General features: G+C 53.2%; 13 protein-coding genes across 13 annotated transcripts; 9 read left to right on the top strand and 4 right to left on the bottom strand.

The window, feature by feature from the left end:
• Positions 1–175: 175 nt before the first annotated feature.
• PFLUO_LOCUS2666 (Rab geranylgeranyltransferase) lies at positions 176–1301 on the top strand (the record flags this gene model as incomplete). The annotated part of the gene is made up of 4 exons (XM_073779830.1): positions 176–274; positions 341–626; positions 677–1128; positions 1176–1301. The coding sequence occupies 4 exons, from the start codon at positions 176–178 to the stop codon at positions 1299–1301; spliced, it is 963 nt and encodes a 320-aa protein (XP_073636746.1).
• Positions 1302–1899: 598 nt separating this feature from the next.
• Positions 1900–3585, top strand: PFLUO_LOCUS2665 (uncharacterized protein; the record flags this gene model as incomplete). Its single annotated transcript, XM_073779829.1, has 1 exon — positions 1900–3585. The coding sequence occupies one exon, from the start codon at positions 1900–1902 to the stop codon at positions 3583–3585; it is 1686 nt and encodes a 561-aa protein (XP_073636745.1).
• A 467-nt stretch (positions 3586–4052) lies between these two features.
• PFLUO_LOCUS2664 (Mismatch repair protein msh3) lies at positions 4053–7480 on the top strand (the record flags this gene model as incomplete). The annotated part of the gene is made up of 2 exons (XM_073779828.1): positions 4053–5933; positions 5984–7480. The coding sequence occupies 2 exons, from the start codon at positions 4053–4055 to the stop codon at positions 7478–7480; spliced, it is 3378 nt and encodes a 1125-aa protein (XP_073636744.1).
• Positions 7481–8442: 962 nt separating this feature from the next.
• Positions 8443–8974, bottom strand: PFLUO_LOCUS2663 (40S ribosomal protein S28; the record flags this gene model as incomplete). The annotated part of the gene is made up of 3 exons (XM_073779827.1): positions 8443–8504; positions 8669–8752; positions 8914–8974. 3 exons carry the CDS (start codon positions 8972–8974, stop codon positions 8443–8445), a joined length of 207 nt encoding a protein of 68 aa, XP_073636743.1.
• Positions 8975–9645: 671 nt separating this feature from the next.
• PFLUO_LOCUS2662 (ATP phosphoribosyltransferase (ATP-PRTase) (ATP-PRT)) lies at positions 9646–10783 on the top strand (the record flags this gene model as incomplete). Its single annotated transcript, XM_073779826.1, has 4 exons — positions 9646–9662; positions 9733–9785; positions 9865–10356; positions 10410–10783. 4 exons carry the CDS (start codon positions 9646–9648, stop codon positions 10781–10783), a joined length of 936 nt encoding a protein of 311 aa, XP_073636742.1.
• Positions 10784–11185: 402 nt separating this feature from the next.
• Positions 11186–12709, top strand: PFLUO_LOCUS2661 (uncharacterized protein; the record flags this gene model as incomplete). Its single annotated transcript, XM_073779825.1, has 1 exon — positions 11186–12709. The coding sequence occupies one exon, from the start codon at positions 11186–11188 to the stop codon at positions 12707–12709; it is 1524 nt and encodes a 507-aa protein (XP_073636741.1).
• Positions 12710–13328: 619 nt separating this feature from the next.
• PFLUO_LOCUS2660 (uncharacterized protein) lies at positions 13329–14985 on the bottom strand (the record flags this gene model as incomplete). Its single annotated transcript, XM_073779824.1, has 5 exons — positions 13329–13444; positions 13501–13999; positions 14058–14384; positions 14436–14593; positions 14643–14985. The coding sequence occupies 5 exons, from the start codon at positions 14983–14985 to the stop codon at positions 13329–13331; spliced, it is 1443 nt and encodes a 480-aa protein (XP_073636740.1).
• A 498-nt stretch (positions 14986–15483) lies between these two features.
• Positions 15484–17208, top strand: PFLUO_LOCUS2659 (uncharacterized protein; the record flags this gene model as incomplete). The annotated part of the gene is made up of 1 exon (XM_073779823.1): positions 15484–17208. One exon carries the CDS (start codon positions 15484–15486, stop codon positions 17206–17208), a length of 1725 nt encoding a protein of 574 aa, XP_073636739.1.
• A 339-nt stretch (positions 17209–17547) lies between these two features.
• PFLUO_LOCUS2658 (uncharacterized protein) lies at positions 17548–18841 on the top strand (the record flags this gene model as incomplete). Its single annotated transcript, XM_073779821.1, is given in 5 exon segments — positions 17548–17963; positions 18010–18351; positions 18407–18546; positions 18600–18750; positions 18769–18841. The coding sequence occupies 5 exon segments, from the start codon at positions 17548–17550 to the stop codon at positions 18839–18841; spliced, it is 1122 nt and encodes a 373-aa protein (XP_073636738.1).
• Positions 18842–20294: 1453 nt separating this feature from the next.
• PFLUO_LOCUS2657 (uncharacterized protein) lies at positions 20295–21430 on the top strand (the record flags this gene model as incomplete). Its single annotated transcript, XM_073779820.1, has 4 exons — positions 20295–20400; positions 20465–21136; positions 21193–21311; positions 21362–21430. The coding sequence occupies 4 exons, from the start codon at positions 20295–20297 to the stop codon at positions 21428–21430; spliced, it is 966 nt and encodes a 321-aa protein (XP_073636737.1).
• Positions 21431–21734: 304 nt separating this feature from the next.
• Positions 21735–24461, bottom strand: PFLUO_LOCUS2656 (uncharacterized protein; the record flags this gene model as incomplete). The annotated part of the gene is made up of 1 exon (XM_073779819.1): positions 21735–24461. One exon carries the CDS (start codon positions 24459–24461, stop codon positions 21735–21737), a length of 2727 nt encoding a protein of 908 aa, XP_073636736.1.
• A 672-nt stretch (positions 24462–25133) lies between these two features.
• Positions 25134–25770, bottom strand: PFLUO_LOCUS2655 (uncharacterized protein; the record flags this gene model as incomplete). The annotated part of the gene is made up of 2 exons (XM_073779818.1): positions 25134–25301; positions 25360–25770. The coding sequence occupies 2 exons, from the start codon at positions 25768–25770 to the stop codon at positions 25134–25136; spliced, it is 579 nt and encodes a 192-aa protein (XP_073636735.1).
• A 341-nt stretch (positions 25771–26111) lies between these two features.
• PFLUO_LOCUS2654 (uncharacterized protein) lies at positions 26112–27227 on the top strand (the record flags this gene model as incomplete). Its single annotated transcript, XM_073779817.1, has 2 exons — positions 26112–26930; positions 26988–27227. The coding sequence occupies 2 exons, from the start codon at positions 26112–26114 to the stop codon at positions 27225–27227; spliced, it is 1059 nt and encodes a 352-aa protein (XP_073636734.1).
• Between the last annotated feature and the right edge of the window lie 676 nt (positions 27228–27903).

Raw genomic sequence — 27903 nt, 5'->3', positions numbered from 1 at the left:
AGCTCTGATTCTTTCCTTCCGGGCCGATCGAGAGCTTCAGCCACAACCAACCACCCTGGTCCAGGATGACCGCATGATCTTGTAACAACCCATGGACACATCCTGTGGCTCGTCGCCTGTTCCGCACTCCCCGGATTCCTACTGACTCCAACTGACCATCTAACCCCCCCCAAAAATGTCCTTGGTGTCTGGTCCCGGCAGGGCCGGTGGCAGCCTGTCCCGCCCAGACCTGTGTACCTTGAAACATGTGGCTTACATCCAGAAACTGGACACTGTGCGTGCTCCTTTGCTAGGCAGAAAAACAAAAATCCCGAACCAATGATTGACGGTGAACCATTAGAGGAAGGACGAACTGGAATATTGGCTGACGGAGCACCTGCGACTTAATGGCGTGTACTGGGGCCTGACGGCTCTGCATCTCCTGGGCCACCCCGATGCGCTACCTCGACAGGAGACCATTGACTTTGTGCTGTCCTGTCAGCATGACAATGGCGGCTTCGGCGCGGCGCCGGGCCATGATCCACACATGCTCTACACCGTCTCCGCGGTGCAGGTTCTGGTGATGATTGACGCGGCGCACGAGCTCGAGAAGGGAAGCCGAGGGGGCAAGGAGAAGGTCGGATCGTGTACGGTGCTCTCTTCTGGCCTGCAATGCCTCTGCTAAGTAAAATTCCAGTCATTGCAAATCTGCAGGATCGGGAAACCGGCGCTTTCATGGGCGACGAGTGGGGCGAGACCGATACTCGCTTTCTCTACGGCGCGCTCAATGCCCTGTCGCTCCTGGGTCTCTTGGATCTGGTCGATGTGCCCAAGGCTGTGGCCTATGTCCAAAGTTGCGAGAATTTGGACGGGGCCTACGGAGTCCGTCCCGGCGCCGAGTCTCACTCGGGCCAAGTGTTCACCTGCGTGGCCGCATTGGCTATTGCAGGGCGCTTGGATCTGGTGAACAAGGACCGGCTGGGGGCGTGGCTATGTGAACGCCAGGTCGACCAAGGTGGTCTCAATGGCCGTCCCGAAAAGGTCGAGGATGCTTGCTACAGCTGGTGGGTTGGGTCCAGCCTTGCGATGATTGATCGACTCCACTGGATCGATGGCAACAAGCTGGCGGCCTTTATCCTGAAATGCCAGGTCAGTCGTCTCGATTGAGGTGTCGGGTCCAAGCTAACATCGTGCAGGACCCAGAGGCAGGCGGGTTTGCTGACCGACCAGGCAACATGGTGGATGTTTACCACACTCATTTTGCCATTGCCGGACTGAGTCTGTTGAAGTATGCGGGCCTCCAGGAAGTAGATCCTATTTAGTAAGTTTCCATGGTCGCTTTCTTATTGACTTTGTTTGCTAACTGCCCTTCAGTTGTATGCCTAAAACAATTATATCTCGATACTTAGCGCAGTAAAAGAACTGTTTGCTTGTCTTTGGCTTATTTCCTCCCACCCTCCTGCCATCTAATAACCCGTGAATGCCTTTTTTCCTCCATGGCTCATGGGATACAAGGCAGGAGGAGAGCGATGTCCACCTTGACTTATTTCCGCTTCATATCATCCCACCATGGCCTGACAATCGGCCGTTAAGACATTGTGGCACATACTTGAATCCATTATCAATTATCAATTCACATACAATATCCTTGATCCCGTGACATACTCCTCTTGCTTGTAGCTGTGAATGCGAGGCAGGCACCCTCACCTGCACCCGCGCCTTCCTATCTTCCTGGTTCATCCCATCTTCTTTCTTGTCCCACTCACTCTCTGTGTTCATCGCTCCTTCACCCTTCCTCCACTCCCGTATCTACCGGCTCGAGGGAGAGTTTTACTTTGGTGGTGTCTTCACATTTGATTTGGTCAACCTCCCTCACCACCCAATATCGCAATTGGACCATCGGGGTCCTGCTTGGACACAATGGAGACTGCAGCACTTCAATGCATCATCTGTCCGACGCAGCCCAACTTCAGCGACAAGTCCCACCTGTTGACGCACGCTGCTTCCAAGGCCCATCTGTCCCACTATTTCAAGCTCCAGGTCCGCAGCCAGAATGAGCCTGAAGCGGTGGAGATTCTCAATCGGTACGATGAGTGGTTCAGGGAAAACAGCCTCGCCAAGCTTCTGTCCGATCGCATGACTTTCAAAGAGGCTCGCAAGAGAAAGTCGCTGGGAACCGAGACTCCCACTTCTCAGGTACGATCCACCAAGAAACAGCTCCTCAGAGCTACACAGGTGGCTGCCAGTCTGCCAAAGACTGCCCCTCTGCCTGATTTCATGGACCCTCGTCTTGTTGCTCCGTGCAAAGAAGAGCCAGACACAGAGCAATCGATTTTCGTCCCAGCCATCGATGCGTCTCTTCCAGACGCTACCCCTAGAACAGATGCTGTGCGGTACCCGACGCGGTCCAAGGCACCGAAGCACAACCCGTTGACCCAGGATGACGGAAGAGAATCTGCAGTCGAAAGCACCCCAGCCGTGCCGGTTACGCCAAAGCGCTCACGAAACAAGAAAGTGGCCAAACGTTCGTTGTTGAAAAATGAGGACTCCTTCGACTTCTTTGTCGACCATCCTGAGCCAGTCGATGACATTGACTCCGACAAAGAACGATCCGACGAAATGACGCGGCTCAAGGGGGTTCTGTGGCCCGGCATGGACCTTTTTGACTCTGCGACGAAGCAAATGCGGCGCATGCGAAATCAGAAGAAGGGCGAAGATGTGCTGAAGATGATGGAGATGAAGTCTCTATGTGTGGAGCCTACGGAGCTCGTCTTTTCGCCCAAGGGCACTCTGCGAAAGGAGCGTGAGATCACCGGGAACATTGAAGACTACAGCCCGCTGAAAGGAGAGAGCCCGATGCCCAAGCCCAAGCTGCGTTTTGCACGTTCCAAGCGTCGTGTCCTTCGTCAAACCGACCTCAATGTGAAACTCCGGGACCGAAAGCGAGCCAGGAAGGCACCTTTGCGTGACTCTAGCTCTGATCCTGAGGAGTCCGCTGAGGAGAGTGCGGAATCGCCGAGTCTCATTCGTCGCCGAAAGGATCTTGAATCACCTTTTGGTAATGACGGCGAGCTCGGCTTGACTATGCGAGCGTTCGAGAATCGTCCTCGCACGGGCTTTGTGATCTTCAACGACGAGGAAAACCCCTACACAAAGGACGTCAAGGACCGGCTTCCCGAGCCTAGTATGCAGCTTGACACTCTGACCCCAACTCGTCTTGTTCTGGGCCACAAACCGGATATGCTTGGACGCCACGGCTCTGTGGTTGATCGTGCTTCTGTTGGCAAGGAAAACATTGAACCCATTCTGAACTCGCAGGGCCGTGTCGACACTCGCCGATGGCCGTCTCCGTTTGCCAAGCGCCGTGACCCCAATGGATATGCGTTCGGCCATCTCGACGAGCATGACAAGTATGGTTATCAACCCAACCCCCTCCTGGCTCCGACGTCGAAGCGGGCTTTGGCCGAGAGCAGTCTGTATGGTGGCAATGCCCCGACTCGTCACGATCACTGGTCTGCGATTGCGCGCGCCGTTTCACCGGATGGAACCATTTCCGGTAACGAAGGCGACTTTGACCCGCTATACCTGGATGGCAGTGCCAACTAAACAAAGCAACTGCTCGTGTCGATTCATAATAATACGCCGAGAAACGACAAAACAATTGACGATGAAGTATGGATACAACGACAACGACGTTATGTCTTGATAATGATTGCTTGACCTATTTTCTTCTGTGGATTCGGTGAACGAGTCACTATTTAAGTTAGTGCTGTGGGTGGGCTCTTCACTGCCTGGGAGTTGGTATCCTTTCTTGTGGCGGTGGATGACAGACATTGTCTAATTAGCATGATTATTGCCTGTATGAATACCTTTTATATAACCCGGTCTTCTCTATTTGTCGTTGGCCTCGATTCGCAGCGAACTGTAGGCCGCTGAGTCAGCCCCATTAACGCGTCTTCGGCGCGTCGAGGCAAATGAAATGCGGAGCGACACTTCACATCTGGAATTGTTTCGTTTTCGCCCAGAAGGCTCCCAGGCTGCTGAGCAATGAACTAAATAGCCATTACGATATCATGGCTCCGCGTTCCTCCCCATCATCCGCACCATCGCCATCTCTGAAGCGCAAGCAACCAAGCATCTCGAGCTTCTTCACCCCAAAGCCATCCTCCACACAACCACCTCCATCCTCCGCTCCCGCCGGTACTCAAGACAAGCGACCTCCGAAACGGCCAGCCTCGCCAGCCGAGAAGGAAACCAACGGAACCAAAAGAGAGAAGGCCATACCTGAAGAAGAGGAAGATGAGGACGATGTCGTCGCCCCGGCCCCGAAACGAGCCAAGACCAACGGCACCGCCGATGAACCCAGCCGAGAGACAAACCTGCCCATAAACTCCCAACTGAGCAGCAGTCGGCGAGCAGATCTCTTTAAGTTCCAGAGCTCCCCCGCCGGCACTACAGCGGCCCCCGAAGAACACGAAGAGGATGATCAGCGAAAGAAAGAAAAAGAGAAACTGCACCAGAAGTTCGTCCGAAAACTGGGCGGAGTTGACTGTATGGTCGGGATTGGAAGTCGTGTGACGACCGACACCATCCCCGGTGATGGCGAGGAGGGCGCCGAGGCGGACGAAGACGACGAGCCCGCTCCTCCGCCGCCTGCCAAGGGCAAAGGCGCGGCCAAGAGGGGCGCCGGCAAACTCACGCCTCTCGATAGGCAGGTTATTGATATTAAGCGTAACCACGCAGACACCGTGCTTGTTATCCAGGTTGGGTACAAGTTTCGCTTTTTCGGAGAAGATGCGCGCACAGCGGCGAAGGAGTTGGGCATTGTTTGTATACCTGGGAAGATGAGGTTCGATGAACACCCCTCTGAGGCTCATATGGACCGATTTGCGTCTGCCAGTATCCCCGTCCATCGATTGCATGTGCATGTGAAACGACTCATCACTGCGGGTCACAAGGTTGGTGTGGTGCGCCAGATTGAGACTGCGGCTCTCAAGGCAGCGGGGGAGAACCGCAATGCGCCTTTTGTGCGTAAATTGACCAATCTGTACACGAAGGGCACCTATGTGGACGATGTGGAGGGCCTCGAGGGCCCCGCGCCAGCTGTTGGAGCTGCCTCACCAACAACGGGCTACATGCTCTGCATCACCGAGTCCAACGCCAAAGGCTGGGGCAATGACGAACGGGTCCATGTAGGGATCGTTGCTGTTCAACCGGCAACTGGGGATGTGATCTACGATGACTTCGAAGATGGATTCATGCGGAGCGAGATCGAGACGAGACTCCTTCACATTGCACCGTGCGAGATCTTGATTGTTGGGGAGATGTCTCGGGCGAGTGAGAAGCTTGTGCAGCATCTGTCTGGCAGCAAGATGAATGTTTTCGGTGAAGCGGTGCGGCTGGAACGAGCCTCAAAAAAGAAGACTGCCGCCGCCGAAGCACACAGCCACGTCTCAACCTTTTATGCTGAAAAAATGAAAGCCACGAGCACCGAAGAGGATGTGCAGGCGGCCAATCTTCTCCAGAAGGTTTTGGATTTACCCGAACATGTCACCATCTGCTTGTCCGCCATGATCGAGCATTTGACAGAGTATGGTCTGCAACATGTCTTTGACCTGACGAAATACTTCCAGTCTTTCTCGGCCCGTTCGCATATGCTTCTCAACGGAAACACATTGGTAAGTCTTGAAATCTTCCAGAACCAAACGGATCATTCTGCAAAGGGAAGTTTGTTCTGGACATTGGATCGGACGCAGACACGCTTTGGCCAGCGTCTGCTGCGGCGGTGGGTCGGACAGCCTTTGCTGGACAAAGAGCGGTTGCAAGCGCGGACCGACGCTGTGGAGGAGCTTACGAGCCCTGCTCTGTCTGGTCCCGTGGAGAGGCTGAAGGCGCTCTTGGCAAAGGTCAAGAGTGACTTGGAGAAAAGCTTGATCCGGATCTACTATGGCAAGGTATGTGGATTTGAGGCTTTTTCAACATTCTTACTGACGGTTGCTCTCAGTGCACACGGCCTGAACTTCTCAATGTGCTTCAAACCCTGCAAACGTTTTCTACGGAGTTTGCACATATCAAGTCTCCGTCCGACTCCAAATTCAAATCTTCCCTGGTAGGCGAAGCAATCGCCTCCCTTCCAAGCATCCGAGAAGACGTCATTCGATTTTTGGACATGATCAACCTGCACGCCGCCCGGAAGGACGACAAATACGGCTTCTTCCGAGAGGACCAGGAGACCGATGACATGAGCGAACAGAGACTCGGCATCGCGAGCGTCGAGCACGAACTAGAAGAGCACCGCACCGTCGCGGGTGAGCGGATAGGGAAGAAGAAAGTGGATTACGTCTCCAAATCTGGGATTGAGTACTTGATCGAAGTCGACAACAAGTCCAATTACATCAAGCGTGTCCCAGCATCGTGGGTAAAGGTCAGTGGGACGAAGCAAGTTTCTCGATTCCACACCCCGGACGTGATCAGGCTGCTACGGCAGCGCGACCAGCACAAGGAAGCGCTCGAAGCTGCCTGCGACAAAGCTTTCAGCGCGCTCCTGGCAGAGATCGCAACGCAATACCAGCCCTTCCGCGACTGCGTACAATCCCTCGCAATCATCGACTGCCTCCTGTCTCTCGCAGTCATCGCTCAGCAACCGGGCTACATCAAACCCGAATTCACGGAACACCCATGTCTCAATATCTCGCAGGGCCGCCACCCGATGGTCGAGCGCCTACTCACAGACACCTACGTGCCGAACGACACACACCTCGACCACGACAAAACCCGCGCGCTCCTCGTAACAGGCCCAAACATGGGAGGCAAATCGAGCTACGTGCGGCAAGTCGCCCTGATCGCGATCATGGGCCAGATCGGATCCTACGTGCCCGCCGCATCCGCCCAGCTCGGCCTCCTAGACGCCGTCTTCACGCGCATGGGCGCCTTTGACAACATGCTCGCCGGCGAGTCCACCTTCATGGTCGAGCTCTCCGAAACAGCAGACATCCTCAAACAAGCGACTCCGCGCTCGCTCGTGCTCCTCGACGAACTGGGCCGCGGCACGTCCACTCATGACGGCGTCGCCATCGCCCAAGCCGTCCTGGATTACATGGTCCGCTCCCTCCGCTCCCTCACCCTCTTCATCACGCACTACCAGCATCTCTCCCGCATGGCCCGCTCGTACCCTGACTATTCCCTCCGCAACGTCCACATGCGCTTCACCGAGTCTCCTGCCAAGGAGCCTGGCGCGGACGAGGAAATCACCTTTTTGTATGAGGTTGCCGAGGGCGTTGCGCACCGGAGTTACGGGTTGAATGTGGCGCGTCTGGCGAATTTGCCGGGCACGGTGTTGGATTTGGCTCGCGAGAAGAGTAAAGAGTTGGAGGTTTCCATTCGCAGGAAACGGTTGGCTGCTCTTGTTGGTGCTGTTGGAGGTGTTCTCCAGGGGGATGGTGCTGGTGATGCCGCGGAGGGATTGCTTGATCGGCTTGTTGCTGGTGCTGAGCAGTTGTAGTTGTATCTCAGGTCGGACAGGTTGACGATCCCGTCGAAGAGCATAGCTGAAGTATGCATGTATTTGTATAAAGGAGGTAGGGGAATATCCATCTATGAGATACTGTACCTTTTCAGGAACTACTCGTAGGCATAGTCGAATGATCTTCCAATTGAATGAGTCCAGGGCTTGGTGGGTCAAGTGCCATTTTTGATACCAGAACCATGCAGCATGTTTAGATCCATTGTCGATCCAGATTGACTGTAACAGACAGACTACAGGTTACACCTACAACTGTCCCAGCCGTCAACACAGCAGGAGCCAGGAGGGGGTTTTTTTTCAAATTTTTTTGCTTTGCATTTCCACTGCTCTTGTCGTCGATCCGGACCTGGCTCGAAACTCGGGTTTGACGGCCAAAAAAAATAAAGAAAACAAAAGATAGCACATCACAACCTCATATGTCGCATTGAGCCCCATGCAAGCACGTCGATCGACGTGTGTATGTTGTATGTAGTAAAACACCGGAATCGAAAAAAACCAGACCAGACCAGACAGACACACACAGAGCAAGATTCCCCTTCCATCTCCTCCACGCACCTCGATTTTCGTTTCTCATGCTTTTTTAGAAAGGGTAACAAACAAAAGGGAACAAAAAAACATGTCTTCTCTCCTTGCTCTCATTCATCTGCTCTCTCCCGCTCGGAATTTGTGCCTCCAGTCGTAGCTTCTCAGAAATTCGGGGCTGCCGAAACCACGTCCCAACCCAGATCAGCAACATCGCATTGTAATCGAGAGATGCGAGCTAGGCGGGCCGGTGGCATAAGAGATTTCATGAGGAGGTGATCAAGTGGGTGGTGGAAAAGGGAAAAAGCGGTTCAGCCGAAGAACGATAGAGATTAAATGCCGGGCGAGAGGGATATGGAGAGACGAGGAGAGATAGGAAAGAAGACATGGCGCGAGCGAAACGTCGCTGGGGGAGCGGTTTAGCGGAGACGGCGGGCCTCGCGCTCGGACTCGAGCAGGCACAGGATGTCGTCGACCTTGACTGGTGAATAGGGAAGAGAGTGGGTTAGCGATGTGGGTTTTCCTCTTTGTCTTCGAGTTTTTGTGTATGTTCCCCGAATCCCATATTTTTTGTTCAACCACAGATTTCCTCCTCTTTCTTCGGGTTCGATAGTTCTCCAGACAGGAAATAAAGAGATCGCATACCTGGGCCCTTGACGTTGCGGATAATGCTGCGCGAGGTGTCGTCCATGAACTCGACGCGGACCTGGGTGACACCACCACGGGAGCCTAGACAGCAAAAAAATGTCAGTATTTCCAGATCAAGAACGTAATGTTTGATCCCCAATTCTTTGTGCGGCTGCCATATATGTGCCAGAGCTGCGCCGCAATGGCTCACGGGTGTCGGATCGGGGAATTCAACGAAACGGGAACTCAGGAAGTGCACGTACCGGTACGGCCGAGGACACGGGTCACCTTGACGAGCTTGACGGGCTGCTTAGCGGAATCCATCTTGAAGAGGAGGCGAGGGCGTTGAGCTCGGAGGGAGTGCGGGAGTTGGTGGTGGGTAGACGGGGGTGAGGAAGAGTTGATGGCGATGGACGATTTTGTGCGATTTTTGGGTCGGGCAAATTACGCGAGGGTTGGGATACCTGAGCCGTCAGGCAGAGGATGAGTCAGCAGAGATATGGTGCCTGATTCATGAGGCATAAACTTTTGGGCCGTAGTTAACTATTCTAATTTACGTACTAACTAGAAATTGTAGTTGATAATACTGCCTGGGTACTTAACTAACTCGATTCAATAAATTCATCCGTGACTCTTATACTCGCTGTCCATCACGTGGGCCAGACCGGTCCTCTCCTTTGTCCCCCTCGGGAGTACACCGTGGTACTTGTCTCTGGCACTGATTCCTGCCGATGTCGCAAGTAACTCCGCAAGTACCGCCCGAACGACCCCACCAAATTCTTCCTCGACAGCTCCGGTGAGCCCGATTGACCGTCTCCCACTTCCTTCAGACCTACGTGTGCCCGCTCTCATCTCGAATTCCCCAAGACAGAGTTGCCATTCTCTGAACTGCCTTCCAATTGATCGTCTCTTCAATTTCACTTCCGGTTGGTCTTGTTAATCGCTTCCGATATCGCATCCATCTATCGTGCCCCGCGGCGCAACACTCGATAGCCATGGATCTCGTCAACCAGTGAGTCAATTCCTATTTCAAAGCTCTCAAGACGAGTCTCTAACGGTCTAATTTCCCACCAGCCTCGAAGGAAGACTTCTCTTCGCCGTGCCAAAGAGCAAGTTCCCCCCGCGACCATCTTGAGTCATACTTTTTCCGCTGCCACCTACCATACCCATTGCGACATCACCAAGGACCAACACAGACTAACAGTTTACTATAGAAGGACGGCTGCAACAATCAACTCTTGACCTGCTCTCCGGCTGCGACATCCAGTTCCGCCGGGAAAACCGCCTCGACATCGCCCTGGTTAAGAATCTGCCGATCGCGCTCATCTTCCTGCCCGCAGCAGACATTCCAACCTTTGTTGGGGAAGGCCGAGTCGACCTAGGCATCACAGGTCGCGACCAGGTCGCCGAGCACGATGCCAACCTGGCAGCCGGCGAGAAATCAGGTGTGGAGGAGATCCTCGATCTCGGGTTCGGCGGCTGCAAGCTGCAGGTGCAAGTTCCCGAGAAGGGCGGCATCTCCGAGGCCAAGGAGCTGATCGGTCGAAATGTCGTGACCAGCTTCACGGCGCTGGCGTCGACCTTTTTTGCCAAGCTTGAGGGCGCCGAGTCAAGCCAGTCGCTCAACACAAAGATCAAGTATGTTGGTGGCAGCGTGGAGGCCGCGTGTGCGCTAGGCGTTGCCGATGGAATCGTTGACCTTGTCGGTACGTACAAACTTTTATATATTCTATTCATAACATGTGCTGAACGCCCACAGAATCCGGCGAGACTATGAAAGCGGCCGGCTTGAAGGCCATCGACACCGTCGTCACAAGTACCGCCGTCCTGGTGAAGTCGCGTGGTTCCACCAATGATGTCCTGAACCTGATCACCTCGCGCATTCGCGGTGTGATCACCGCGCAGAAGTATGTTTTGTGTCAGTACAACATCGCGCGCACCGAGCTGTCGACCGCGTCCAAGATCACCCCCGGTAAGCGTGCCCCTACCATCACGGCACTCGAGGAGGAGAACTGGGTGGCCGTCAGCTCAATGGTCGAGAAGAAGCGCATTGCCACGGTGATGGATGAGCTCAGCAAGGTCGGGGCGACGGATATTTTGGTTCTAACCATTGCCAACTCGCGGGCGGATTAGACTAACCAACCTACTTGAGGGAGCCCGTCGGGGGTTTCCTTTATTTCATTTTATTTTTTGTCCCGCACATATTTGAGGCGGGATTTGGATTCACACTCGTATATACCTCGATACTCTTCTTGTCTCGATAGTTTTTTTGCCTTTAAAGGTTCGATAGATTGGGAAGACACAAAAGCCAATGGACTCTGGGATTTAGATTCTTACCTCCGTATTGTTTACTGGCAAGAATAGATATTGGCCCCTTGTGCTGACTTCTTCAAGGACCCCAGGGATCGTCAAATGACGTGGCTCAAGGCTTCCCATGCCCCCGGCGTGGGGGCGGTTCCGGACATTCTTAGGCGGCTTGGCTTCGGCTTGTTTCTTCCTCGTCAAACTATATTGCCATTCCCACGGTCGATCAGAATGCTCGCCGTGCGGCCGTCTATGAGATACCTGCTGGTCGGGTCTGTGTTTCTGTCCGCTTGTGTCTTCTTTTTCCTCCTGAACACTGGCGACCCCATCGTTGTGGCCGAACGACCGATCTCCGAACCGTCAGAACCACCATCACCAGCACCATCAGCATCCTCAACCCCTGAACCGTCCTCAACCCCACTTCTGCCGGACCAAAAACCAGATGTCAACATCCCTCCTGCGCCTCCCCCGAATTTGGACGACCACTGCAATGTCAATGTTGAACAGTTGCGTGAGCTTGGGTACAATCGATCGATCGAATACGGGCGGTGGGACATCGCGGTCGTGCGAACACCGGATTTCCAGGATTTCTCGCTAGATCTGAACCTGACCTTGCCGACGTTTGAACCGGTTAACCTCGATATCGCAGCCGAGGTTGCCTTTGAACACTGCAGCCCAGATGCCACAATCTACGCGCCCCCACGGCAACCTCGCGCCGACGCATCGCACATGATATTTGGGTTTGCGACATCAAAGGAACGGGTCATAGCCTCACTAGAGGCATTCCAGTATTGGGCGGGTGGTAACGGGGCGCGGATGTTCGGTTGCATTGACGGCATCACGGAACCCGAGAGAGAGCAAATCGAGCAAATGGGCCGCGACAGGGACATCCAGCTCACGATCATTCATTCCACTAAATGGGTCTTCGACGTGCAGGACATGTACTTCTCGCTCATTAAAATCCTCTGGGATAATCGCGACGAAAACACCAAGTGGGCAGTCATCATCGACGACGACACGTTCTTCCCGTCCATGCGAAACCTCATCAAGCGAATTGCGACGTACGATGACTCGGAACCGCACTATATTGGCGCGCCGACGGAGGACTTTGACCAGATGCGGACTATGTGGTTTATGGGATACGGCGGGGCGGGAGTCTTTTTGTCTATGCCGCTGCTCGAACAGATAAACGAGCATTACGAGGACTGCTCTTTTAGCATGAGCTACGGCGACCGGCGAGTCGCGGAGTGTATATACAAATACACCACCACCAAGCTCACCTGGGACCGTGGACTCTTCCAACTGGACATCAAAAACAATGCCGACGGCTTCTACGAAGCCGGTCGACCGTTGCCGTTATCCTTGCACCACTGGAAGTCCTGGACCAACGTGGATGTGGTTCGGCAGGCCATGGTCGCTGAGGTTTGTGGAGACGACTGCCAGCTCCGGCGCTGGCGGATCAACGATCACTGGTGGTTGATCAACGGGTACTCGATCGTTCAGTACTCAAAACCCCTGACCGATCTGTTGTCTATGGAGCAGACTTGGGCGCTGGGGCCCATGGTCGAGGATTTTAATTACGGACACAGTTTGGGGCCACTACGGGAAGCGGACTCTGGTAAGGTTTCTTATCGGTTGAAGTCGGCCACCGTGGACGGAAACATCGTACGGCAGATCTACGTCCATGACCCGTCGCTGGAGGAACTTCCGCGCCGAGTGTGGGAGGTTGTGTGGACGGTGATCGAAGAGCCATGAATGCGTTTGGCGAATCTGTGTTATACTGTCCTTGTCATCATAAATGGCGCCAATTGGGTTGTGCTGTTTAGCCACGTTCGCGAGATTCATACTACCAAGCTTGCATACCCGACATGGATTTTTTTGTCTATCTTGTCTTCTCCCTCTTTTTGTGTCTATGTATATATACCGTTGTGTCATCCATGTCTTTTAGGATCCATTCTCATACCCAATGATCCCACCTCAGTCCCCCTCTATACACCAACCCGTGCGTGTCCCACATGGGCCCTTCTGCCTCCACCAGATACCCATTCCAACAAAAGTTGTACTCGACGCGCTGCTGCTCCACCTCATAGAAATGATCAAACTGAACGTCCAATGCGTCTTCTAGAGTTAGGACGTCCCCCTCGGGATGTAGGGTCTGCCAGGGCCGCCTGCAGGTGCTTCCCTTACAGGACTTGAGGACAAGTAGCAGGGAGTCTAAGCGGGCGACAACCTTTCCAATGGGAAGATGGGCGACTGTTGACGAACTGGTGTTGGATGATGACGACAAGAGGTTTTCGAGCTGCCACGGATCGACCTTGAAACTCATGGTCAGCATATGCTTCTTCTGTCGCGTGCGCAAAATCAATTGACGAATTCATACATCCATATCGTAAAGCTCACGCTCGTTGTTGCACCATATCGAATAGTACAAATTGTAGCCAGAACCCACTATCCTGATAGCTTTATACGTGTTGTGTTCGTGGAGTTCGCCTATTTTCATATCAGCAAATATAAACCTCCAAAGGGAAGGGGAAGTCCGTCCATACGTCCATATATTCCTTCACCACCAGCGAAGCCCCAATACTCCACATTCACATGCTCACGCCTGCGCTCACTGGCACTCTCAATGTCAAGACCAGACCTCGTCACCGGGATAGCAGTTCCATCAAAGTCCTCGCGCTGGGGGATTCCCAGTAGGTCAAAGAATGTCGGCGCAAGGTCTGTGTGGCTGGTTACAATGTCCGTAGTGTGGTTTGCTGCCACTCCGGGGCCACGAATAATAAACGGAATGTTGATGTCTTCCTCGTAGCCGCAAGATTTCCCCGGCTGGAGGCGATGCTGGCCGATATGGAATCCGTTGTCGCTGCTGTATATAATGTAGGTATCTTCCATGATGCCGTGCTGATTAACGCGCTCAATAAGGCCATCCACCATTTCGTCTACCGCCTGCAGAGCTCGGAGTCGCTGGCGGTAGAAGTGATCGTTCCAGTCGACGTTCGTCTGGTTTTGCTGCTCGAGATGCAGGAGCCAATTGGCACCAGATGGCTATGGGCTGTGGTCAACTAACTAGAGCAGAATATGTGGGTATGGCCTGTTTACGTACTTCGTCAGGATTGAAGTTCTTGGTCCGGGGTACTTTCACGTCCTCAAAAAGATGTTCGTGTCTCATGGCAGAGACGGGGGCACCGTAGAGGAAAACTGGATCTGGATCTAAGATGCTCCCGCTCATCTGGATGTCTGCGTGCGGAGCGCTCGGCGCGATGGTCAAAAAAAAGGGCTCCTCGGCACTAACTGCCTCGTCGAGAAGGCTGTATGCCTTTTGTGTTAGCACGTCGGTGACGTACTCTCCTTCGTAGCTTTGAGGCTCTTCGCCTGTGCGTCGAAAAGTACTGTTGAGGTAATTGTACGTGAAGGGGTCTAAGAGAAAATCCTAGAATGCCAAATTAATAACCTACTCTCATGGAAGATGACCAAATCTTACTGAAGTGGTAAAGCCAGCAGCATAGGGCGAGTTATAGTTGTCCACGGTGTGGACATTGAAGAGCTTGCCCGTGTAGTATGTGTTATACCCAGCTTGCTGCAGCCAGACTGGTAAATAGTTTTCGTTGAACCCCTGCGTGACAAATTTGGGGTAACCACCTAAGTTACATTCAGTTAATGATTCTTGTAATGAGAGCGAGATCTGTACCATATGGAGGATTCACATCGGTGATGTTTGTGTTATGTGCTGCCTTGCCGGTCCAGAGAGTCACTCTCGACGGGCAACAGACTGCCGTGGTGCAATAGTGCTTGGTAAAGGATGTGCCTTGATCCAGGAGATGCTTTTTGACGTGTGGCATCCATTCCAGTGAGTCGAGATGTACATCTTGATCGTCTGTCAAAATGAAAATAATATTCGGACGACGCCCATTGACCGTGTCGGGTCCTGGGCGCAAGGAGCTGAGAACTTCTTGATCCGGAGCAAAAAAGGCGTGCACCCCTACACTGCCGCCGAACCCCAAAATCAGACTGGCGATGCGGGAAATTCGCATGGCGACTTTTTGTTGAAATCTCTCTCTTCGGGATTGCGGCCAATGGATAGCTGTGATGCTATCTTTGAGCGTGCAAGCGTGATGGCGTCTTTTCCAAGATGAATGACGAGAGCTCGGCTTATAAAAATTTGGCAGAAACTGCCATGTGCCGAAATATTCAAATTTAGTCGAATTTCGGAGCGACTCCCGGCTAACTAAAGCGATGGCGCAAGCATTCCCCAAGCCCCCGGCGGATATAACCGCCAATTAGAGCGGGGTAAACATACGCGGTCTCCTACTAGTGGCCAAAACGCAATCCTTCTTATTTCCTTCGGAATTGGTTTTCCATAGCGTAACGCGGTATAGGCATGGCGCAAACCACGGTAGCCACTCCTTACTGGTCGACTCGCCGCCGGAAATCGGACAGACCCAGGTACAAGAGCACAGTAGCGCGAGCACTTAACCCCGGCCTTCCAGGAATCTCTTCCCCGCACAAACTCAGTCCTAAAATCTTCAATTATGGCGATTTCTGAGGCTTTCGGGCAGCAGCAGGCTCCGACTTCGATGGCGATAGACGGTCGTGTGGCTAGTATCGAAGACGACAATGAACAAATAACTGATCTCAAACCGCAAATGCTCAGCGTTGAGGCAAAAGCGGCCACGGATGCCGAGCATGCCCTGAGCCTTGGAGAGGCCGTAAATAAGTTTCCCAAGGCCATGGCATGGTCTGTTCTGCTTTCGACCGCCATTGCAATGGAAGGATATGACAGTGTCTTGGTGAACCAGTTCCTCGCGTTCCCATCCTTTGTTGAGCGCTATGGTACGATTGGGGCGGACGGAAAGCCGGCCATTTCAGCAGCCTGGCAAGCAGGTCTGTCAAACGGAGCCCGCGTGGGAGAAATCCTGGGTCTGGCTCTCAATGGGTGGATTGCGGAGCTCTTTGGGTTCAAAAGGACGATGCTAGGTACTCTCGTCCTGCTGACCTTCCTCATTTTCATTCCTTTCTTCGCGCCAAATATCGAGGCCCTGCAAGCCGCTCAAGTCCTACTGGGCATTCCATGGGGAGTCTTCCAGACCTTGACCACCGCTTATGCTGCTGAGGTCTGTCCGGTAGCTCTCCGAGCCTATCTCACCAGTTACGTGAACATGATGTGGGGACTGGGACAGCTCATTGCCTCCGGTGTGCTACGTGGATTCCTCAACCGCACCGACGAGTGGGCGTATCGTATTCCCTTCGCACTGCAGTGGGTGTGGCCGGTCCCCCTTATTATTGGTATCTCCTTTGCGCCAGAGTCGCCATGGTGGTTGATTCGCCAAAATCGAAAGGAAGATGCCCGGAAGGCGTTGGCACGATTGTCGTCCGCAACTACCGAATCCGAACTCGATCATACCGTCTCGATGATGATCCACACCAACGAGATGGAGAAGCAGGTTTCTGTCGGAACTACTTACCTCGATTGCTTCCGGGGGGTCAACTTGCGCCGCACAGAGATTACATGTCTCGCCTGGCTGATCCAGTCTGCAAGTGGCGCCAGTCTCATGGGTTACGCTGCCTACTTCTTTGAGCAAGCTGGCCTGTCCACCGACATTTCATTTGACTTTTCCATCTCCCTATATGCCCTCTCCATGATTGGTGTTCTTCTTTCCTGGTTCGCCATGACATACCTCGGCCGTCGCACGATTTATCTAACGGGTCTCATTGGCCAATTTGCCATGCTGATGGGCATCGGCTTCGCGAGTCTCGCGTCAAGTGCCACAAACACAGGTCCTTCTTATGCCATTGGGAGTCTTCTTCTTGTTTACACCCTGATCTATGATATCGGCGTCGGCACTGTCGCGTACTCCATGGTCGCCGAAACCCCGTCGACTCGACTGCGCACGAAAACAATCGTCCTCGCACGGAATCTCTACAATGTCCAGGGCATCATTAATGGAGTTATTACACCATATATGCTCAATCAAACTGCTTGGGATTGGAAAGCAAAGGCCGGATTCTTCTGGGCAGGCACGAGTTTCTTGTGTTTGATTTGGACGTACTTTCGGCTGCCAGAACCGAAAGGACGTACTTATGGGGAGCTTGATGTGCTGTTTGAGAACGGAATCAGTGCCAGAAAGTTCAAGACCACGGTGGTTGACCCTTTCGCAGTTAATGGCAGCCATGCATCGGCTGTGGCGGATGTGGCAGTGGACAAGGAAGAGAAGACCGGGGCTGTTGTCCAGACCGACGATACCCTTCGATCATGATCGTTGCTAGGATCAATAGATAATGTTCTTTCCTCAATACTCGAAAACATATAAGATGAGGATCTCCTCATAATATATTTAGCTTGATGATATTTACTCGCCCCAGATGTCGGGTGCCTGACAAATTGGGATGTATATTTTGACCCTGAGGCTGCTATTGCCTGCCGTACCCAGCGCCAAAAAGCGCTACTGGAAATAGACTGTGAATACGAGGTCGCCAAGCAGAAATGTCAGACAAAGCCAAACTACCCCTCAGTGGGTGAGTTCCAAAAAAAAAGGCCAAATCACTCCTCGTGCACCTCCAAGCCCTACTCAAGGCCAGGCCCGAACAGGTCTCCAATGGACCCTCTTTCCATAGCCGCCTCGGTCGCCGGCCTCATCACTATATCAACCCAGATCCTCGGCATCATCATTACCGTCAAATCCAAGAACAACAAAGAGCTAGACTCCCTGTCCCGAGAAGTGACTGCCGTCCGGGGTATTCTCTGTCAGATTCAGCGCATCATCCAGTTCCAGTCTACGAAACCGATCAAAAGCTCTGAATGGCTTGACACGCTCAATGATACGCTTGATGACTGTGGTGATCTGTACCTCGGCTTGCAGAAGGAGCTGCAGGGATTATCTTATCATTCCAAGTTTGATGCGCTCAAGAAAAAGGTCAAATGGACGCTCAAAGAGAAGGAAATTCTCGAGACACTGAGAAGATTGGAGAGCTGCAAGCTATCCCTGGACTTATTGCTTTCGGTTCAGACTAGGTAGGCTTTGCTGATATTCTGCGATATGGAAGCTTATAGTGGACAGCACGACAACGTCGAATATTGAAGACACACTTCTCCAGGTGCAGAAGAAGCTGTTACTGAAATCTGTTGAGTCTCCTGCCGTCCGGACACCACTTTCGTGGAGAAAGAACCTAGCAGAATTTGTCGCAAAGCCTACGCAGACGCAGAGCCAACACGATTCAACAGCATTCAGTGATACAAAAAGTACGCTTGCACCCAATGACTCGGATGCTAATACGTTCTTCATTATTCCTGGACCAAAGACAACGGACTGGAACGAACCGGGGGCATACGGTATTAATCAAGATGAGGGTACAGATGCACCAGATCTTAACAGCCCAGACTTAACGAGCATGTGTGAGATGTGAGTATGTGAAGGAAGCAGAAAGTACTAATTGCAGCTAACTCAAATGTGTCAGAAAAATCGGTCGCCAAAAGATCAGCCTCATCTGCGGCTGGGAAGAGCCATCGACAAACGTTGCTCTCAGGCCCATCTGGGCCCATATCCTCTTCAAAGGACCATCGCAGGGTGACCTTTACTTTGTGCAGCTGGAAGAATGTGAGTCAGCATCAACAACTCATGACACTAGCGACTGACGTCGACATCCTCAGCCATAAACAAGAAACCCATCGAGCGGTTCGTCATTCCAGCCGGAAAATCGAGTCTCATCATCGCCCGCTGTGACGGGAAAAGCTCGACGTGTCTCCTCGATGACCTAGCTACTCGTGACAACCGCGAGGAGTTTCAGCTTTCGGTGGATAAGTATGCACTCCAATCTAGCCTAGGAACCCAACAGATCCTGGTGAACTTTGAGAGTATACAAGGTATGCAATCACCTGCCAAAACCCTCTGACATGGGTTGAGTGCTTACTCCACTAGACCGTGATAAATTTGTTGCACACTTATACGGTCTTCGATACCTTCAGCGAATGGAATTCGCATTTGCTTTGACCAAGCAATTCTATCACCATTCTCCTTATACAAAGAGGTCAGTCTGCGCAGATAATTATGCTTGATATAAGAAGAGCTCAACAAGACCACTACAGGATTCAACATATCCAGCTAGGCTTCGTAGACGGTACCGAAAAATCCTACATTTATCCATACCTCGATGTCGACTATAGCCTTTGCAATGAGCCACCTCAGCTCGCGTGTCGAACGAAGCCAAATGACAAGACCGTAGTATTCAGAGAGAACCGTGAGTGAGAAATCTTACGTGGGCCTGTGAAATTCACTAATAGTTACAGTATCGACCTTGTGTATGGAGATAGTCTCAACGGAAACCATCGTCTGCACAACCCCCGAGGGAAAGACTATCTCAGTTACATTCGGGTCTCTGAATGGTGAGGGGCACATATGATATCGCTCGCAAACAGCTCTAACAATCTGTAGAATTAGTTCAGACCTTCTATCGCTTACGAGATGTCGTCCAGGAGTGGAGATTGCTCAATACCAAAGGATTGGATGACTACGAGCAAAAGAGGGAATGGTACGATAGGCGGCCCAGTACATCCCCAAATATGTAAACTGACTAGTTAATTAACAGGGAACTCGGAAGCCTCGAATTCCTGGAAAGCTCCAAAAGCCCAGTCAGGCCATTTTGCATGGTTCGCGCCGTCGCGAAATCCGACCGATTCTACAAGCGCTTGAAGATAGAAATTATTGATGACAAGACCTCTGAGAAGTTAGCATCTTGCTATGGTAAGCGGAGATGTTCATCTGTACCGGGATTCATACTAATACACTTCTAGTGGTGCTTTCTTCCGTTCTCTCTTATAAGAAGCGTTTCAGACAGGCGAATCCAACATTCTTCACTGTACCTACGTTTTACGCTGGGTTCTGGGATTTGAGGAATGGTGGTACGGAAACACCTGATAATTTCCGGGCTGGGCAGGTCCGGATGCATACTAGTGATGACATGAAGACGTGTGCAGAGCTTGAAGAATTGGTCGAGACCATGATCGAAGGGACTCGAGATGCGCAGAAGCGTTTTCTATGCGAAGTGAATCGAATCTAGCGGAGATGGAGCAGGACTTGCGTTCAGCTAAGGATTATGTGTCTATCATTAAACGAGTAGTTATACCAACACATAGAACCGTAAACAGAAAATGATTAACCAGTGCTAATAATAGTTAATGGATTGCAGATCGTTGTAATCAACCGCATCCCTGTGGGGAGCCATATCGAGGGTCTAGATCTACATAGACCTGACTGGTGGGTGTGACTCAGTACTGCGGCGATCTCTAAAGAAATACACATAAAGCGTAGCAATATCCCAACCTATCAGCGATCAAACGCATTCGAAAATGACCAGCTACACCCATTCCGACGCCTTCGATCAAGGTAGGCTCAAAGTCAGCGATCTCCACACGCTGCACTACGAGCAGTATGGCAAGCCCGACGGCAAACCAGGTGCGTATCAACATAATAATCCACCGATCAGGGAATACCTTGGCACTAACTATCCCAATTGCAGTCATTTTCCTCCATGGCGGTCCAGGAGGAAACACGTCCAAGGCCAGTACAGTCTACTTTGACCCATCCGTCTACCGAGTGGTCCTGCTCGACCAGCGGGGCGCTGGCAAATCCACCCCCGTAGCCGAGCTCCGCGAGAACACGACACATCATCTAGTGTCTGACATTGAGGTCTTGAGAAAACACCTCGCCATCCCCAAATGGCATATTGTTTTCGGCGGCTCGTGGGGTTCCACGCTCGCACTGGTGTATGCGCAAACTCATCCCGAATCCGTGGGTTCGCTGGTCGTGCGGGGGATCTTTACGGTTCGACGGTCAGAGCTGGAATGGTCGCGTGGGCTCTATGGTGCTGCGCAGATTTTTCCAGAGGCTTATGAGACTTATGTGAATTATCTCTCCGAAGAAGATCGGGACAAGCCTTACGAAGCCTACTACAAGCTGCTGACCTCTGATGATCGCGCGATCAGAGTTGGCGCTGCGAGAGAGTGGAATCGCTGGATTCTGAGCATCGAGGAGTTGAGGCCGGATCCAAAGGAAATGAAGCTCTTGGAGGATGAAGATTCGATCCTGTCGCATGCTAGGCTGGAGGCGCATTATTTCAAGCATGGTGCTTGGTTGGAGGAGGGTCAGATCTTGAAGAAAGAGAATCTGGACAAAATCCGGCATATTCCTAGTAAGTATCTAGAGCGCCACCAGTTACTGTGACTTTGAACTGACTCGAGGAAATAGCTACTATCGTGCAGGGCCGCTACGATTTAGTCTGCGCTCCCCAGACGGCTTGGGACTTGCACAAGGGGTTGCCTCATTCGCGCTTGTTTTGGACACCCGATGGGGGTCACATTGCACAGGTAAGATAGAAAATTTATCCTTTTTATCATTTCTCTAACCTTGTTCATAGGAGCCGGGCACTCACGCAAGGCTGATCGAGGCGTGCGATGAGTACGCAAACCTCGAAGTCACTCAATGAGGGCAATTCGAACCTTTTTACGTACTAGAGGAACCAAAAATCAGCAACAAATCTTCGTCACATATAATGCAGATTCAATATATACTCTATCTTCTTTTTCTTCTCTAGGTATGCACCCATCACAGGACGACCACTGTCCACTGGTATATAACACAGATCAGAAGCCAACAGATAACCGACCCATATAAAACAAACATAGAAAAATCATAGAACATGGTGGTGGTATCATCATGAAATCATCAAGGAGCAGACCGCCAACGGAGAAACCAAATATGACAAAAAAGGAAGGATATGCGGGATTCATTTACTTCCCCAACCCGACGCCTTCTTTTCTCCCCCTAATAATCGCCTTTAAGCACTGCCCCACGCCCTCCAGATCGCCCAGTAGTCCAACATGACCCCGATCAGTCTTCACCAGTCCACCGCGGATAAGGAGATATCCAGGCGGGAGCATCGCCGCCGAAGCAAGACACACACCGTCACCAGCAGCGAATGCTAGATCATCGTACGAATCCTGATGCTTTATGCCGTCACGCGAAGCGACGCGAGCCCCGTACACAGTGGGTACGCTCTTACCGTACAGCACTGCGGCAGGGGGATATCTGTTTTCGGACTGGTGGCCGGGCCGGAAGGCTAGATTCGACTTGAAGCGTTTGGTTTCGGTAAGGGTACGTTGTAGGTAGTCGATAGCCACGACGCGGGGGATAGTGCTCGTTGCAGCGGGTTTGGAGGCCGCGGCACTGCCACGAGGGCTTGTGGTGGGGCCGACGAGGCCCTCTACAGGCGGAGCGAGCACGGCGTGTGCTTTTTGAGAGGTGGATGCTACGACACCGTTGGGTGTGAACGAGGCCGAGACTGGGCGTTCGGATGCGAGTTTGCGCGGAGGGTTGCGGGTAGTGATATCTTCGTCCGTCGTGGTTATGGCATGCGAGTGCCGAATGTCCGGCAAATTTTCTGGTTCGTCACGAACGCTGAGAGAGAACCGCTTCCCGATTAGAGGGAAGCCCTTGCCGGTGGTGGTGGGAGGCAGAGCCGGGGCGAGGCAAGGAGAGAGCCGGTACTCGTCCCAGGTACGGGCATCGAAAAAGTCGATGCGGTATTCCTCCTTGGTGTTCTGGTCAATGAAGCAGTGTCCATCCTCGGGCAGAAGAGCATAGCTCGTGCGGAAGGTGAAATTGACCTGAGCTGTCAGGACACGCGAGCTGAGCAGGACGTCGTCACCGTTGCGCATCGGACCCAGAATGTTGACACAGTGCTGTGGCACGCCAGCATACACCACACCCGCGAACAATTCTGGCCGCTGGTTCACGGCATGCCGGGTGATGAGGCCACCCAGGCTGTGGGCGATGACCGTGGCACCGCGTGGATGTTGCGAGGGAGGAACCCCTTCGGGTGGTGGCTGGTTCGACGGTAGGTTCTCCAGGAATGCAATGAGTTTGCGCGACAGCAACTCCGGGCTGAGTCGCCAATCATATCCATAATCCCAGACGCGCAGGTCGCCGCGCAGAGCATTATCGCACTTGCGCAACCGTTTCATCAGTCGCCGACACACGTCGACCGGCCCAACATGCGACAGCACACCGGACGGGATGATCGTTTCCTCCATGCGCTCCTCGGCTTCAGGCGTTAGGCCGACCGCCAAATCAACCCGACGCAGGTTCAAGCCGACTTTCATCGGTACCCAAAGCTGCCGGTGCGGTGGCTTGGCCGAGCGCAGAACCGACCCTCGATAGCCACCCAGAATGACCACATCGCCAGTCAGCTCCGCCATTGCCTCTTCCAGAGCTGAATTTATTGAGGACGCGGTATTCTTCAGAGGAGGAGTGGGCGTTTCAATGCCGCGTGATCGATGGTTATCATCAAATGCGGCCGTCGGCTTCGGGCCTCCCAGGTCCGGCATGAATGGTCGAGTGCTCCAGTCAGTGCGCATGTCCTGCAGATGCAAAGTCGGCATACTTAGCAGGCGACTGCTCGAATCTTGCAGACTGTCCTTGATTGCCTTGAACCGACTGTTGACTTGCGAGTGGATATTTTCATACAGTGGCCGCTGCTCCAGTGATGATGCCGTCGATGACGCACGGAGATATAGCGACTGATCAGACGATGACCGGCGCAGACTCGGTGGGCGTCCGGGAATCGCTGCGCTGGGCCGTCGGTGGAACGAATGTTTTGCGGCGGAGGACCCATCCAATGGTCGCAGCTCCGAGATGGGCCGCGAATCATCTCCTTCATATTGATCTTCGGCGTCCACAAACGAGGAATTTTGTGCGGGCCGTCGATCCAAGGACCAGGTCCTCTCCTGCAACCCGGGGCTCAGTTTGCTCGGATTCCCAAGCGTTCGACTGCGAGATCGGATTTGATTGCCCGTCCGGAATGACAGAGAGGGCCGTTTCGTGAGAGAGCCCAAGTCCGGCAGAAATCTTTTCAGCTCGCCAGACCATGCACGCGGTCGTCGCGGCAGCGTGAGTAGGGATCGGGTGAAACTCGACCGTTGGTTGAGAGCTGCAGCATCTTTGGCATCGGGTGGAGGAGACTGGCGCTCCCCGGGAATTTCTGCAGACGGATATGTTGGAGCTTTGCTGTGCACTGCTGCCGCTGCCGATGTAGCCTTGCCCGGAGCGGGCTGCAGCGAGTCCGGCTCGGCTGTAAGACCTGATATAAACAGACCGTCGTGGCTCACGGTATCTGGTACTTCAGCAAAGTACCCGCCATTGCTCTCCAGTACTCTGTCCTTTTCCACAGCCGGGGTTGCACAGGCCTTTATGCGGCTCTGGGCACGGCCGATGCTCACGCCCACGATGTTGCTGGCGGCATCCTCATCGGCAGGGTCAGCCGGGTGCGGTGGCAGCTCATCGCTATCGGAGCTAGAGGAGGACGAGTAGTTTGGGGAGTCATCGGAGGCGACCAGGTTGGAGGACGAGACCGAGGAATAAGAGGCCTGTTGCTCCGGCAGCTGTCGTAGGGCCATTTTGGTCGTAGGTGTCTGCTCCGGGAGACCGCTCGGCGAGCGGTCGGCGCAAATTGAGCTCATCGTAGATGCGCCAGAGTGGCAGTAGCAGTCAGGAACCGATCAGGGCATCAGGTAGTACAAGTGAGACGGGTTGGGCCCCAAAAAAACGGAATACCGCATGTATGATGCGAAAGCGGCCTGAGCGGGCGATGCGAATGCAAATTTGGCAGATGGAAGACGAACTGCTGGTTTCGTGCAATGTTTTGTCTATGTGTGAAAAGAATGAGGACATTGTCGATTATAAACCGTTGCAACGCCGGAAACAGTGGGCGGGTTCCACCGCACAGCCTCCGGGACACCCGGGAAGAAACTGAGCCTTTCGCCGCGGATGACTACTGAGGCTGATGGTTTAGTCTGGGGGCCGAGCGGGCTGTCGGGTCCGTTATTCGTTCGATTTGCACATGAAAGTAAAGGCTATTTCTTGATTCATGATTGATTCATGATTTCCAGACACACCGAACAAGTTTCTATCTGCGCTAACATGATCGACGAGGCACCGTGGACAGGCACGGGAGATCGAAGCCCTAGATCGCCCCGATTGATCTTGATCTACGAAATGACGCTGTATCCAATCAACGCACCGCCAAGCCACGAAGCTTACGGGGAAAGACAGCCGAAGAGTTAAAATTCAGACTGAGAAGCCGTTTCTCTCGAAAAAGGAAAAACAATTCGCCAAGATTATTGCTGCGCGAATCAAGCTAACTTTCGTCGAGCTTCACTGCTCCCGCCCGTAAATTGGCCCGACTGGATCTCTTGTTCGCCTTTTCGCGCAATGTTCTGGTTACGACCGGTACCCTCCTGGTGTCCAAAAGCCGTGTCGACGGCCGCATTGACCGTGCCGCGCAGCGATTCACCCACGCCCTGGGTACACCGGATCAGCCTGGGCATGAAGAATCCCAACGCAGATACATGTACTTACATGGAGTCCCGCGGCTACACCGATAATCCCATGCCCTAATTCCTCGCTGGCGGAATTCGCCTGTCGCTGCGTCTTTGAGCCGAACTTGCCGGAATTCGAGCCCTTGGATTGAGCAGCCTCCTCCTCCATCTTCACTCGCTGCGCCGTACTGGGTGCGTGCTCGATGCGACTGTCCTGGCTGGCGGCCTGGTTATAGTTGTCTGGCGGCGATGCCGGCTGATGGTGGTGGTGGTGTGGCCCGCCTGCCGACGCCGTCGAGTACCCAGCGCCAGTCGCTGAATTATACCCCGTGTTCGACGGGTCGTACTGCGATCGGGAATCCCGTACACCATATGGGTCGCCGGGAGCGCCGGTTGAGGAACCGGGAGCGATGCCTGTGCTGAAAGTGTCGGTTGCTCTAGGGTCGCTCATAGTGAAGTTTGTAGATGTTGAGATGCAAAACAAGTTCCGGGCCCTTGCCGGTGGCTATATAGATCGGTCTACAAATGACGTCAGGATGAGCGCAGAACATAAATATTGTCGAATGGATTGGATTTCTGTATTGTTTTCTCTATTTCTGATCACTACGCATGTACTGTAAACTATCTTAATAGTTAATCATGTCCATAGGAATAACTAATCATTGCTCTGAGCCGAGGTCCATCCAAGGACCTTTTCCCTAATTGGGCCCGCTCCGATCCTCCTCGGCCTGCAACAGTGAGGTTCTCTGATCCTTCTTTCCCTCTCCCATCTTCTCACTCTCTCACATCATCATGTCCTACAAACAAATCATCTACAACACCCCGCCGGCCCCGGCCATCGACCCCTCGCTCAGCTCAGGGACCTTCCGTGTGCACACCGTCCCCCAACCCGACTATGTCCCCGCCGACAAGGTGCTCGTGCGCGCGCACTACCTCTCTCTCGACCCGGCCATGCGCCAATGGCTAACCGCCAAACGATCCTACATTGCGCCCGTGGAGCGCGGCGCGGTCATGCGCGGACAGAGCATCGCGCAGGTCGTGGCCGTGGGCAGCAAGCTGTCCTCCGAGTACCAGGTTGGTGACTGGGTGGTCGCATACTCCGGGTGGCAGGAGTTCGCGGTGCTAGGCGCGAAAGAAGCAGAGAAGGTCATCGTCCCACCGGGCGGGCGTCCGACGGACGCAATGTCGGTGCTGGGGATGACGGGACTGACGGCGTATTTCGGTATGTTGGAGGTTGGCCAGCCCCGCGCCGGCGATACCGTCGTTGTCTCCGGCGCGGCGGGGGCAACGGGTATGGTTGCCGGCCAGATTGCGCGCATCAAGGGCGCCAAGCGCGTTGTCGGGTTAGCGGGTAGTAAGGACAAGTGCGAGTTCCTAGTTCGCGAGCTGGGCTTCGATACCGCAGTCAACTACAAGGATGCCGATTGGCGCAAGCAGCTCAAGGAGGCTACGCCCGAGTACATCGATGTGTTTTTCGATAATACCGGGGGTGATATCCTCGATGCTTGCTTGGCTCGCGCGAATCGGGATTCGCGATTCGTCATCTGCGGCGCTATCAGTCAGTACAACGCTGCGAAACCGCAGGGCCCGGCTAGCTTCATGAATGTCATTGTAAGTTTCGTCGCCGAGTCCATACGTGGATATTATTGGCCGCTAACAAGGTCGCAGTCACAACGCGTCACGATGAAAGGCTTTATTGTTTTCGATTTTGCCAAAAAATATCCGGAGGCACTGAAGGAGCTGGCCTCCTGGTTGGCTCAAGGGAAGCTCCGACGAAAGGAGCATATCGTGCCCGGTGGGCTCGAGTCGGCACCGCAGGCTCTCGTGGATCTCTATAAAGGTGCAAATACGGGCAAGATGATGGTGGAGGTGGCGCCCGTAAGCGAGGCCCTGAAGGCCAAGTTGTAGATTCGCGGCATATATATGAATATTTTAATCTAAGTCTTGGATCACTGGAAGAAGTCTAGAGATGCTGCCTAAATTTCGTCGTGATGTTCGCCTTTGAGGACTTCATTGCAGAGCCTCTGAAACGCATGTTAACTACAACCTCGTCTCATGATGAGAATTGATGAATAGCGCCTCTAGCTGAGCAATCGGCTCCGAGTCTTCTCCTTGAAGAGTAGCTTTTACCCAAATCTTCCTCCCATCAACCCTATCAATCCAGCCTCTGCAAAGCACTGCTGACGGAGTTCTCAGCGGCCGATGATATTTGACAGTAATTTCCGCGGTTTTCGGGCTACCAAACCCAGGAATTATAATCACGATTGACCCAGCTTGCTGGTCAAGTAGTGTCGCAACAAATCCGCCATGGGAGATATGCTCGTGGCCTTCAATGCCACGACCAAGGGAATAAAGGGTCCAGAATTCGCCTCTTAGAGGATCAAATTCGTGCACATTTGCCGCAGTAGTAGTAGAATTAGACTTGAAAAATGACTGGAGGTGGCGAATTGAATCTGTTGAGCGGAGGGTATCTGCCATAAAGTTGGAGGTCACTCCAGGCCAAGGGTGCTGGTGGGTGGACTGGACAGGAAGCAAGGATGAGTCGCTGAATAGTCGACTGGTCCAAGGATAGGAAGTTATAAAG

This window comes from Penicillium psychrofluorescens, assembly GCF_964197705.1.
Source record: "Penicillium psychrofluorescens genome assembly, chromosome: 2".
NCBI lineage: Eukaryota > Fungi > Ascomycota > Eurotiomycetes > Eurotiales > Aspergillaceae > Penicillium > Penicillium psychrofluorescens.
The sequence above is the reverse complement of the archived record's forward strand: the minus strand, read 5'-3'. Positions and strand labels throughout refer to the sequence as shown.